Source organism: Chamaea fasciata, unplaced genomic scaffold (genome assembly GCF_029207755.1).
Source record: "Chamaea fasciata isolate MVZ Bird 193981 ecotype frontalis unplaced genomic scaffold, bChaFas1.0.hap1 SCAF_2, whole genome shotgun sequence".
Taxonomy (NCBI): domain Eukaryota; kingdom Metazoa; phylum Chordata; class Aves; order Passeriformes; family Sylviidae; genus Chamaea; species Chamaea fasciata.
The window spans coordinates 45,021,239-45,035,358 of record NW_027094087.1 but is presented as its reverse complement, the minus strand read 5'-3'; the positions used below and the strand labels follow the sequence as shown (position 1 = coordinate 45,035,358).

Sequence of the window (14,120 nt, the reverse complement as noted above, 5' to 3'; positions counted from 1 at the left end):
TATGCTGTGAAAATCCCAAATCTTCTGAAGTAGCTGCTTACATCATCTACACTCCTGTTTATATGCAGCAGGGATGCAACTTATCTTTCTGAAGAGTCTCGGACTTGGGAAGAAAGGACACGAGCCACTACCCACTACTCATCTCAAGGAACAGCTCTAGTCAGTGGACACATTTCCTTCTGAAGTCTTTTTCTGATTATACTACAATGTCCCCTTTATTATTCTCTCTTATATCAAAATCTATTATTCTTTGCTTCACAATGATCCAACATGAAACAGACTGGCTTGAGACTGAACCTATGTAATATTAATCTACAGTCTAGCTGTTAAGGCATTATCTCGTAAGGAGTAGTATACTTCTACAGCTAGTAACTTTCTGAATTTGGTTTCTCACTTCCCTGTCCCTTTTTTTAGTCTATAATAAAAATGTGGCTAGGTCATCTGTAGTTTTTTCCAACTCACATTAAATAAAATTCAGGACTCTCCTGTGTAAAACAACTCCTTTGCTTCTGGCTCTGGTGACAGAATTTTGGACTTGTAAAACTTATAGCCACTGCACTATTTTACATTAACTGTATGTGCACTATACACCAAGTCATAAATTATTTTAAACACCTATTGCTTATTAGGTCACATTTAGTACAGGCAAATGCCTCCCAAAATATTCCCAATAAGTACTCTTTAGAAAAGGAATACCTTGCTAGTTGTTGTGAAAAGGTAAGCCCTCTTTATGAGACTGAATTTGGTCTTATGCATTTTATAAGTTTGTATACAAAAAGTTCAATGTTACAAACAGTATTTCTTTTTTTATAATCTAAGAAGAATTAGATTCTATTTAGCTTGTTTTTACTCAGTGTGCAGCAGGCAAATTGAAATTTTTTTAAATCTTTCAAGAACTTTAAGAAACACAAACCATATATACAATGTAAATTCTTAACATAAAATCCTGAACACAATCTGTCAAAATACCTCAGCATGAAAACACTTACATTCACTTGGTTGTGACCTATAATTTTTTCAGGATGACAGCTTGAGCATGTGAGGTATTTGCAAAGATCACAAATTTTCCTTTTAGGATTTAGCATTTAACCTGTCCTTGACATCTGCTACGATTTATCATCTCCATTATTACCTATGTATGTATCCTGTATTCATAGTACTTTAAACAGGTGGGATAAATTTAAAAAATAACAATATTCCAAACACCCAGTACTTACAAATCCATAGGATTTGTAATAATATTAACTTTCAATGAACTCCAAAACAGAATTTGTCTTTTTGCCTATGCAATACGTGTTACATATCTGCAAATCTTTTACAAATCTTTTACAATTTCTTGTAGAGCGCACTCGCAGCAGATGACAACAATTCACTTCAGATTTAGCCTTCTCTCAGCTAAATTTTACAGAAAGTTTTCAGTACCAGACTATTGGATTAACTAACTTTAACAGCAGTAGCAGGCCAATCCACGTCTGGTACTTTATTTTTCCAGGATCCTTGGGACAAAAACCAAGGAAGAAGGACTACACTGGAGAAGCCCTTCTGATGGTGGCACATTTCCACTGAGCTGATTTCCACAGGACCAAACAGCCTACTTCCTGCCACAGTGGCAAATGCAATCTCATGCCAAAGCAGAATCCATAAATCTTCAGAAAAAAATAGCGACTGGCACAGGACAGCCACAAAAGGATGATCCACAGCCTTTCCCTATTGGCCCACAAAGATCTTTAGGAAGAGTTCAGGAGTAGGGCTAATCACTTCTTTTTGAGAGCAGCAGCTCACTCCAAACTCCAAACTATTTGGAGCAGCACACAGATAGCCTACAGCAAATACAGAGTAAGCCTAATATTTCTAGCTTGGGGAAGAGTTTTTAAAAATTACTTTTAAGATTTTATTTTCAGCCATATAAGGGGGAAAAATAGGCCCAAGCAGTTTGGTAGATGCTTTCCCCTTGTCCAGTTACTGTGACCTTGTTTGTTACTTACAAAGGAAAACAAAGATATGGTATTTTTGTTTGAACTGGCTGCTAGGATTGCTTTTGATTAGTAAATTAAATGCAAGGTCAAGCTGCTTTAGCAACAAGGAGTTTTGATAAGGTGGTCCCATGGTTGTGTTACATAAACATGATGACCTCAGTGTTACTATGAACTCAAGCTTAATGAAAATGTGAAAAAAGTGATTTCTGCAGCTAGGAAATATTACATAATCAGAATGTATCAGCAAGTCTAGCTGAGAAGCAAATATACAGATGCAATACAAAAAAAAGTGTATGTGTATGGATTTTTATGTATACATAAAAAAATTAGGGCTGTTCATTGAAGTTTCTTCTGAGGTAATGCTTACTTATCTTACAAAAGTGAAACAAGACAATAGGAAGGCCTTGTGATAAAACATAACAGCTTTTATTCCAGTTATAAAAATGTTCATTCTGCCATCTATCTGCTGAAGTAAGCCTGAGAATTCTCATTACAATTTCAGCATGGCTGGTCATAAAAAAAATAAAAAAGTAGGAATAGTTAAGAAAAGATAATTGGATTCTTACATGATTGCAGTAAAGTCTGACACCTCTAAGTAAGGCTATACCTTCTGCCACTGAACAAAAGGTTCAGTGGCATGGGATGTGTCACCTGCCACTAAATAAGCTATGAGATTCATACACTTGGAAAGCTGGGCCCTATTTAGTCTGTTATTTATGGAAGTTAGAACATTATGATTTTATTATAAAATTGGACAAATAAGTGGAGCACCACTTCTCACTAACACATATTCTAGTTACATAAAATATGTACTAAATTTGCTATTAAAATGTTAGGCAAATATCCTGAGGCACTCCTAATGGCCTAAAATGGTGTTACTTCCAGAAACAAAACTCAGCTATTCAAAAAAAGTAAGCCACCAGTACCACAGCTTTAATTATATTTGTTTAATTCTGGGAAGAAGCACAAGTGAGTAAAATGTTCTCTTCATCTGTTCAGACACTTCTGTAATGGTAAAAATCCAAAGATCTCTCACTGGGATAGACAATCATTTAATAATGATGGAGAAGACTTACATAAAAATTAGAACTATCAAACTCATTAAAAAAACCCTAATGGTTTCTTATGACAAATATGATGAGAAAGACAATGTACACTAACAACACTGACTCTTCAGGAAGCTGAAGCTCAAGAAAACTAACAATGATGTTTCCCCTACATTTTACTTAAAACTAATCTCTCATGATCTCCTGGAACTGCTTATAGACAGACCTTTCACTAGGTTAATCAAAACTTCTTTTCTTTTTCCTTCCAGTTCCTAGAGCTCACTACGGAATTTTGCTATGTAATGAGGCCAGACAGCTTTTCACCGGACTTTCAAAATCCAGTTGGCTTATGCTCAGGAAGAAAGGAAGAGAAATCTATACTACAGAGAAGATTGCTTTCTAGGCCGTAAGAAACATGAAGACATAGGAACAACATGCGAAAAAGAAACCAAGAAATATGATGAGAAAAGCAAGCAAAATAAAAGGGACTCAGAAAGGGTGGAGACGCTAAAAACAATCTGCAGTGGTAAAGGACAGAACAGAGACCAAGAGGAGTGTCCCATCAAAAAATAGCCTGATGTCCAGTATTTCATTTAAACCAAGTAGTATCACAACTTAACGTGACTATTAAATTCAAAGGTGTAATAAGTGATTCAGACCATCTAAACTTAATACCGTCACTTTCTCTACACAGACTGAACAAGAAGAAAGCATTAAATGTTCTGGAATTAAAACACCATAACTGACAAGATGATTTAATTAGACTACAGTAGAAGGCTCTCAGAAGGCTATCTGTCCTGGCTGGTGCCACTCACTGAAACTACGTCAGGAACAATAAGTAAAGACAGTGTACACATTTTCCCACAGCACTGTGATTCCTGCGTCTAACAATTATATTGGCAGCACAGTCACAGCCATTTCCACATTAGCTGCTGAAACTCAGTTTCCTGCATATATCTGCACATTCCCCTATGCAGACAGCAATCCCTAACTGACACTATGATTATCTCCAATTGACTACTGTATGATCTAACTCTTTTGGGATGTACTGGTGTCCAAAGCCAGGCTGGCTGGGGCTTTGAGAAACATCATGTAGTGGCAGGTGTCCCTGCCTGTGGCAGGGGGTTGGAAATGGATGATCTTTAAGATTCCTTCCAACCCAAACAATTTTATTCTTTTCTATGATTTAAAGACCTCCTTCCATGTTGCAGGAGACTTACCTCACATACTGTAAGAGTACATTTCTCAGAGCTATTACCAGAAAATTATTATGATTTTAATACCCATTGTAAGTAAACAAATGAAACTGCTTTGAGTACTTTTCAGACATCTTTACATTTGTTTTCATGCTATCATTGACACATAGTTTCAGTTAAAGATTCTCATTTGTTCCTGTCAACTGAATCTAAAGAATAACGATGTAGTGTAAGGCTGTTTTATAGAGAAAAAGAAGACATAATATTTTCTTCCCATTCAAATCACCCTGTTTCCACAATCTATTGTGACTACTGAGGTACCACTCACCAGTTGTCCTTGTTCCTCATGCAGTGCCAATTGGTTTCTTGTGACAAAGGCTTGGAGCATATCAATTTTACCTCATGATTCTTTTTTCCCATCAAAGACCTAGATTGTGAAAAAGCATAATTCATGTACTTGTTACTAAATGAGTTTACATCTAAAACTAACAGGAAGAAAAGACATGCCAGCAGCTCCTCTAGAATGATGTCTGCAATAATAAGCCATTCAAAAGGATCAACAGAAAGAATTAATTCACTTTCCAGACTTTTTCAAAGTCAACTATCAGGAGATGTGTATCAGCATTGGGCTACTTCTAGGTGATGGCTGTTGCAGCTGATTGCAGCTTGTTACTACAACCAAATTCAGTCAAGCTACTTATTGCCAGGTATGCATTTTTTTCTTTTTTCACAATTGCCAATAAAGTAGAAAAAGTGTGATTGCTGATAGTTTTAGTTAACTTACTACTTTCATGAAGGCATTGTGTTTGCAGAATACTGCCACAATTCATCAGCCAGAGATAGAAAAATCACACAGTAGTTCAACCTGCCAAGACAAATTCAAGTGCCAAGAAGTAATCTTGCTCTAAACTAGTAAATCTGTATTAACTTTTTTAGAAGATTTTGCCCCATGAATAAGAAAAAATTGCCTGGAAAAGTAAGTGAATTGTAGACATAGCTGTAAGGTAAGTGTGTAGTGAACTCAACCAAAAGTGTATTCCCACAGCTCAACTAAATTTTCCAAATCCTTACGGAGCTGCAATTAAACTAAGAACAGGATTTTACATGCAGCCACGTAAAAATTATTTTAGTCTAGTCACTTCTGCTGTTAATTATGATTTTCTGCACACTCCGCAAAAAGACTCCTTGAGTCCATGCTCATTATTTACACAGTGGGCTGAAAGCTGCAGTACTCATGGGAAAGAGACTGACCCTGATCAGAGATTATCACCTGAAAATGACAGTACAATCAATAAACCCTAATGATAGATAGATGAGAAGCAGATTTCACAGATGGCCTCAACTCTTGGATATTTGCATGAGGTGCTGATTTCTGGATAGGCATGGACCTTGAAGTAAGCCTGTCAGCCAAGAGTGGATACAGTAAATACCGGCTTGAAATGTGGGCTGGAAAAATGGTAAAATTTTCTGCACTTGCTCCCCAGCTTGATGATAGGACTAAAGAAAATACATGAGTCAGCATGAATGTCCAAACATGATTATCTGCCAACGTAATGTCTTCAATCAGTGTTGCATTCATCACAGATAAAGGTCTCACATGCTCAAAGACATTTGTGCAGACATAGGCGCCAACTATACAAGCAACCTGAGACAAGAATTCACTAGCACGCTTAGGCACACTTGCAGTTTTTGTTGGAATGGTGGACTAAATGGATTTGTTATTAGCATATTTTTGGACTCAGCTGAGCGAACAATAACAATGGATGCTTTTTGGGTTACTGATTCAACTGGCTGCAAGTTAACCTATCATTTAAACACCAAACAAACAAACAAAAAGTCTGAATACAGCTCCTGACAAAAATTGCCATAATTATCAAATAATTTCAAAATATTCCAAGGAATTCAGTACATGTAGTGTATGAAACAGTGTATGAGACAGTAAAAATCCCAAGAAAAAATATTAAGACGTGTCTTTGAGAGATTACTACAAAACACTCCCAAAACTGAGAACAGTTTGGAAATCATTAGGTTTAACCAGTAGATGAAAGAGATACACAGCACCAAACCTAAGAGGGAAGGATGCTTCCTTTTAGTACAGATATTTCATGTGTCTCATGAAACCTTCACTTATGAGAATAAGAAAGCAATGATAGTGAAAATTTCCTTACAATCTTCCTTACTTCCTACATTGCTCAAACGCTAGAGTTAAAAAAATACAAGCAATCTCTGTTCTTGGAAAATCTCTAAATAGCGATTAGGAAGACAAGATAGAAGCTGGACAAAGAGCAGACTCATACATATATCCTAATTTTACAGTATTAAGAACCCAATAACCCATGTTGATGGGTTACTACAGACACTTCAGAAGTAGCATAATGACTTCCCCTAAAAAGACAGGCCTGATGACACTGCAGTTTTGCTCTAAGCCATCAGTCAAATGTGCTGTTAAGAAGACAGCATATGCTATGAAAGAAGATAAAAAATACCTTTTTCCATAAATGCATATGGTTTTCTTGAAGCCCTGTTAATTTTGTTGGAGGACAGGCACAAATTTTCACTACTAATATAAGCTGACTTTACTTTTCCACTGAGAAATTAGAATTCAAAATTTCAGCCACCTCAAGTCTATTGTATCCTAAACATGCAATGCTCAAACGTGGCATGAAAACAACTGTACTCCCTAAAATGCAGTATTTTCGGTTGCATTCTCAATGTCTTAATGTACTCCCTTGCAACAGAATCAATAAAGACCTGTGCAACACTGTAATACTGCTGCAGCTTTCAAAGCTATGTTCAGTTGCATCAAGAACTGCAGCAAATCTGCAATACTTAACCTGAAATAATCTTTTGTAACAGAGAAGGTCCTCAGTGGTATCTTGGGGAAATTGTTGCAAAACTTGACTGAAATTTCATGGTAATTCTACCCTTGAAAAAGGCATGATGAGTGAGTGTACTTAACCCTCAAAACACAACTTTTTTTTTTTCTTCCCATTGAAATGGTATTTAAACCTAGTATCACAACTTAACGTGACTATTGAGTTCAAAGGTGTAATAAGTGATTCAGACCATCTAAACTTAATACCGTCACTTTCTCTACACAGACTGAACAAGAAGAAAGCATTAAATGTTCTGGAATTAAAACACCATAACTGACAAGATGATTTAATTAGACTACAGTAGAGGGCTCTCTGAAGGCTATCTGTCCTGGCTGGTGCCACTCACTGAAACTACGTCAGGAACAATAAGTAAAGACAGTGTACACATTTTCCCGCAGCACTGTGATTCCTGCGTCTAACAATTATATTGGCAGCACAGTCACAGCCATTTCCACATCAGTTACTGGAACTCAGATTCCTGCATATATTCCTGTACATTCCTCTACACAGATCGCAATCCTAACTATGAGTATGACTATCTCCAATAATATAGAGATTTCTGTATGATCCTTAACTCTTTTGAGATGTTCTAGTACCCACTTGGATGGGGCTTTGTACAACCTGGTGTAGTAAGAGGTGCTCTTGCCCATGGCAGGGGCTTTGGAACTGGATGATCTTTATGGTCCCTTCCAACCCAAGCCAGTCTACAGCTCTGGGAGGATCTTGCATCAGCCAGCCAGTGAGTGAACTAAGGGAAGAAAAAGATCTCGTTGCCTAAAGGCTCGGTAAGGTCATCACATTCCTTAAAAGATCCTGAGAAGGCCTCTTAACTTCTAGATCCATGAAGAACATATTCTATCCAACAACGAAATGTCCTGAGACAGGTAATTTAACCTTGTACTTCAGACAAAAAAGTAACTCTGACCATTGCCAAGATACAGTAAATCGTCTACTAAAAACTGAACCTTCTTTCTAAATAAGAGAAGGCTTCAGAACCCAGTGTTGGTTCTGACAACAAAGAGGAGGAGGAGGAGGCAGGATGTTGCTGGACTTCCACAGTGGCTGCTATTGCAGTCTTTTTAAGACTGCTTACAATTTATCTTTCTCAAATTATCTGGGGAAGTTTGTTTTTGAGAATGGATTGAGAGATTCCAGTGAAAGTTATTTAATCAGCCAGATCTTTCCATTTTGTTTCTCTTTCCTTGGTTGTTTAAGTACTTCCAAGTTTTGAAGTCAGCATCAGGAAAAAAACTTTCTAATCATGTGTGTATGCACCTCCATGTAAAAAATAATTGCTGTCTTCAAATCCCTGAGCAAAAATCTTCACAGCCTGAGAAAGCGGTGCATCCAAGAAAATCAAGTCAGGGAACCTGTATCATGCTATGATTTTTCACATATAACATTCTTCTCAAATAATGTTGCATATTAGTTTACAATTCCTCATCAGCAAATAAAGAACTTAGGAAAACTGACAGATAGTTACAAACAAAAATTCCGTGTTTCTGAAATCAAATACATTCCTGGTTTAGAATCAACTTATATATATTATTATGTCATTTATAGATTAATGAATGGGATTTTCAGTGTATATTGTGCAATTTCTTGAATCTTGGAATTTTTTCCTCAAAACTCCTATTCGAAATGCGATCTACTTTTTTGCAATATAGAAAACCATGTTTTTACAGTATCTTTGATAATAGCAAGGGTGCTCAATATAGAAAATCGAAATTCCAGAGTGCAATTCTTAGAAAACAAATAGAAGCTATTTCTCCAGGTTTATACAGACATGATAATATGGAATTTCCAGAATTATTTATAATAAATACATCCTCAGACGTATAGAATGCTTAATGCACAACCACAAGCAAGGAATTTATTTAGGTACTTTTGTGTGACTCACATATATTGAAGTTCCCAAAAATAATTCTTCAATTTCAGAGGCTGATACATGTAATGTGACTTGACAGCAATATTGACAAATATATTAATTTGGAACATCACAGTGAGTCAATTCAGTGAAGTGGAAAAAAAATAATTAGATGTTCAGGATCACTCTGTTAAACCTAAGACTCTACATATTCATAGAAAACAGGTAAATATAACATCAAATTTCATAATATGCCCATTTCATAAAGGACTGTAAAGGTTTTCAACACCATACACCCCTAACAGAAAATCAGTTTTCGTAATACTATTTTAGTTTTCCTCTGATGTTTTCATAAATGTGTAAAAACATGAAATTTGAATGACCTTAGAAATTATCTAAAGCATAGTAGGTAATCAAACAGTTCAATAATTTGACATATTATTCCCCATTATTTGGTGACTAAAGTTACTTACTACAAAGAATTGTCAGAAACTAAAAAGTAAAACTAGCACTTATATTACCTTGTTAATTTTCATGAGGTTTGTGTACAGCATTTTAATTACAAGTAGTATACATGATACGATTGCAAGGGACACTTCCCAGGAGTATTTTGACCTGACATTCAGGAAAAGGTATTTGGTTGCTCAGTAAAACTACTGCATTAAAAAGAATTTCTAAATTAAAAGGAACTTTCTTTCCTTTAAAGCTGGGATGTTTTGCAACAAAGTCTTTCTTAAATAAATAAATACTACTCCTATTTTAGACTTCACAATAGTTTTTAAAAGACAATAATACCCATATTTATACACTCTTATAATACCTGTTGAAACGCATTAGATTGGTTAATCAAGAAAACAGATTACATTACCATATTAAGAAAAAGCTCCCCTAGTCTTCCCTGATAGATATTAATCACTTTATTAATAAGAGAACTGACAGAGTATAGTTTTTACATCTAAGCATGACATTAGGCCAAGGAGATCCAGAAGCCAGGACTAAAAATCTTGGTATACAGGACTAAAATTCAGAATAATGACGTTAAACTGAAAACAATCTAGGAGAAAATTAAGATGCAATTAAAGAATGTAAGTAGTTTAAGTAAAAAAAATCCACTGAGAAAAGACTGGATGAGGACACACAGTGTGTAGCTACTCTGGTATTTCGGTGGTTAGTTACCATGAGTAATAATGATCAGCAATACCACATTCTTGCATAAAAGACAACACGCTACCTTGAACTGAAGCTAATCTTTACTTGTTGGTAAGGCTACAGCTGTAATTTCCTTACAGAACACTCTCTACCTATGGAATAAAGGAAGAAATCAGAGGAATTCAGCAGAAAACATTAACTACCAGAGGTCTAAAAAAGGTGACAAAGAAAGCAAAAATTAAATAATCAGGAGTCTTTCAGTTGAGAGGAAACCAACATCTAGAATGTGCATGCAAAGTGAAAGCTCATTCTGCAGGAATATTACTTGTTTGTGGTGACCAGAAGGAATCCCTTCCCTAAATCTAGCCCTGTCTTTCTACAGATTTACCATAGGTACTTCCTAGTGCCTGGGAATTGAACTTGTAACAAAGACACAAATTTCTTTGGACAGTATTTGCCACTTTTTATCAGTTTCTTGTTTCTGTAAAAACACCAAACACAGTTAACTAGTTTCACAATGATTTTATCAACTCCAACCACACCAGATGGCTTTAACAATCAAGTAAAAGTTTTCTATCATGGTTCAAGAGATACCTTTAAATACAGCAGTATAAGGTCTGCAAACAGAACTATAAGAAAAAAAGCTGTGTATGCAACCACAGTTTTCAGGTAAAAGCAAATACCTCACCTGTTCCTTCATGTACACCTTTACCCAAAATCCTCAAGGTGTGCATTACCTTCAAAAGTGGCAACTATGTTTTTAGAGCAAATGTTTATGTTAAAAGGCCAAACAAACAAGCCCCCCCAAACAAACAAAACAAACCACAGCAAATAAAACCCCAAACCCTCAATTCCTAAATTCCTCCTCTTCCCCCCCCCCCCCCGCCCTTTACCTAACTTCCCATACTTCCATACCTTAATGGCATTTTATACGCCTCCCCCCCCCCCCCCCCCCCCTTGCTTCACCTGGCCATTCATCACTTAAGATTTTGCACACTGTAAAAGAACGTTTGTTGGACACTTAGCCACATTTAAGCTTCTGACTCCTAACATGAGCTCAGCTTTTGACAGCAATCCCTATATACAATTTGGACATGTTATCAGAACAGGTAGCTTACTAGCAAACAAAGCATTTTGCTTCAGTATATTCTACCTCTGCATAGCTTAAATACCAATACTTCTGTGAATTTAACTAAGATGCTGACGTGAATAAAATTAATTCAAATATCTGGTTACAGACCTGAGCACTAAATCCATAGGCTTCTAAATATTAAAACTGTGCTAAAAATCCTAAGTTCACTACAACATCAATTCATCCTTACATCTTAGTTGCTTCCTAGCAGTGATTTTACAAGCAATATATTCACCTCCATAAAAAAAAAGAGTTGAAAAGTTTGTCAGACAGTTCACAATGACATCTCCTTTTAATACACTACACATGCTCACTCCTATGCAAACCAAGTTTTAACTGTCATGCTGTCAAGAAAAATGATAATTCCCTAGTCGTATCTTATCTTTCCAAGGAAGTAAGAACTACAGAACATTTTACAACAGAAAATTGTAACATATGTTTAATAAAACCTGCCGCTTGCATGAAAGCCCAGAGATGTTGTATTTGAAGCTGACAATGAAAAAGAAAAAAAAATCAAAAAATCCAGCCAGTGAACAAAATGCAGAAAAGTGAGAAGCATTTCAAGTTTTACACATCTCTATTCTTCTTCTATTTGCTCAGACCTCTCTCGGTTTAATGGAATATAAAAGTCTGTTAATAAAAGCCTGAGCATATGTAAAGAAGTCTTAGAGCTGCATTGGGTCATTAACTGTGACAGACCTTCTTAACGGATATATCCATGTGCCTATTAAGAAAAGTGCCAACCTGAAAATTACCTTAAGTATGGTGCCTTATCAGTGTCTGACAATCAGGTGTTACCTGCAGCCGCAGACATACATTGCTTTTAGATCTAGTCTGCTTTTGAATGCTCCCTTAAATCTGGTTTCCAATTTGTTCTATTAAAAAACAACCAATCAAAAACACACCCCAGAGCTAAGAAAATAAACCCTCAAACCAAAAAGCTACTCATACTTCTCTGATCTAATGAAATTAGGTTCATTGCACTTATGCTCTTCCTTCAGGTTTTGCAACAAATATTGTGGAATTACCTCGGTATTTGAAAATTTTTAAATAAAACAGAACTGCAGCTGATAGTTAAGGTAGACTATCCACGATTAACCAGGTGAGTTAGTGCAGAACATTCTCTGTAAGGGGAAACTGCCTCATTCAAAATGGCTTGAATGTTTCCACTCTGAGTGCAGTTTGCAATGTACACATCTTTGTCCAGGCTAGGAGGGAAGGAGGCTTCCCAAAGTAGATTTTTTGAAAAGTTATTTTTCTTTAAAGTGGTTCAATGCTTTTTTTTTTTTTCTTTTTTTTTTTTTTTTTTTTTGCTTTGTAGCAAAGGTACCTAGAACCTCTGTGTGGAACTCTGCTCACTTTTGATTCCTTAAGTCACTAAGTTACTTCAGAAGAACTAAGCAAACCCCTTGAGTCTGTCCTTTATACAAATTATGAACAAAGGGGGAAGAAAATAATTGCAAAACATATAAACTGGGATTTGAACTCCAACAGCGTTATGATGACTCACACATTTTACTAAAAGTTTCTGCTTAATCCACAAATGTTCATTTAAAAGCCCCAAAGAAAAGTGAATCAAAAAGAGCAGCAGTTGTATTTACTGTTACGTCATACAACATAACAAACCTACTGAAATCTCAGGCGTACTGCTGCGCATCTCTTTCTGATAAGACTTTGCAGTTTGTTTTTATCCTAAACATACCTAAACTGACACATGCAGGTAGGTAAATTTCGCAGAAGAGGAAGATGTAGCCATTAAAGATGCCGACATTACGTTTGTAGGGATACTTGATCCTACTCCTCTGCAACAAACCAGAGGGAAAACACCGAAACAAGTTGAGTGAACTGCCGGCAGCACCGCTCCTAACACCCGGGGGGGAAGCTGCGGCACCCACTACCCACGGCAACACAGGCTGCTTCTCCCTCGCCACGCTCCCGTCCCGCGGTGATCCTCTCCCGCTTCTCTCCGCCCCTCACTCACCCCGCTGGAAACTTTCGGCGGGGCGGGCACGGCCGCTGACACCAGCGCCCAGCGGCTGCGGCCGCGGGACGCCGGGGCCGCACTCCCGGCGCTGCGCTTCTCCCTCCGGCGGGGAGGCACAGCCTGGGGCACCGCGCTGGGTACCGGAGCTCCGAGCGGGTCCTGCCGAACACACCGCTGTGCCACCCTATACCGCGGGCTGCCCCCTGCCCGCCTCCCCTGCCCTTCGCCCCTCGGCCGGCGGCAGGACAACTTTCCAAGGGCTGCTTGCCCTCTCCCGGCACTGGAAGCGTGTCGGCTCGGCTCGGGCCGGGCAGGCGTGTGGGGCGCTTACCTGATGTCCCCGCTTGGCTGCAGGGCAGGGCAGCGTCCCCGCGGTCCCCTTCATGCCCGAGGGGCTGCCTTGCCCGCACACACGTCCTCATCCAGCTTCCTGCCCGCGGGCTGCGCCTCCTTCCCTCGCCCTGGCGGGGCGGGCGCCGCTCTCGCGGTGTAGCCGGCGCGGCAGGGAGGGAAGGAGGAACAGAAGGGCGGCCGCCAGGAGGAAGAGGGGGAGGAGGAGAAGGCGAGCAGGAGGCGGGAGACGAGCTGTGCCCTCCCTCTCTCCGCCCCAGCCGCCGAGCGGACACGGAGCAGCCGCGGACGGGCCGCGCTCCCCGGCCGTGGGAGGCACCAGGGCTGCCCTGGCCTCCCCTGCACCGCGTCCCTGCCGTGTGTCCTCGGCTCCGGCGGGCAGGGCAGGGCTCAGCAGCGCCTCTGGAGGGCGCCCCGAGCCCAAGGCTCTGCGATTTATCGGAGCGACACCGCTCCAGGGCTGGCGGCAGGGCAGGGCAGGGCCGGGGCTGGGCAGGGGCTGGGCAGGGGCTGGGCAGGGGCTGGGCAGGGGCTGGGCAGGGG

The 14,120-nt window shown here is 38.9% G+C and overlaps 1 protein-coding gene across 6 annotated transcripts in view; it reads right to left on the bottom strand.

Annotated features, from left to right (window-relative positions):
* SGCG (sarcoglycan gamma) overlaps window positions 1-13,753 on the bottom strand; it is a 107,838-nt gene extending 94,085 nt beyond the window's left edge. For 5 of the 6 annotated variants that reach the window (XM_066175872.1, XM_066175875.1, XM_066175874.1 and 2 more), the window contains exon 1: window positions 13,558-13,753. Coding sequence is in view for 1 of the 6 variants with exons in the window: in XM_066175871.1 (XP_066031968.1) it covers window positions 13,558-13,611 (54 nt within the window). In the remaining 5 variants the exon portion in view is untranslated. Of the gene's footprint in view, window positions 1-4,546; window positions 4,646-13,557 lie in introns of all 6 variants that reach the window. The other variant, XM_066175873.1, reaches the window with a different exon arrangement.
* Between the last annotated feature and the right edge of the window lie 367 nt (window positions 13,754-14,120).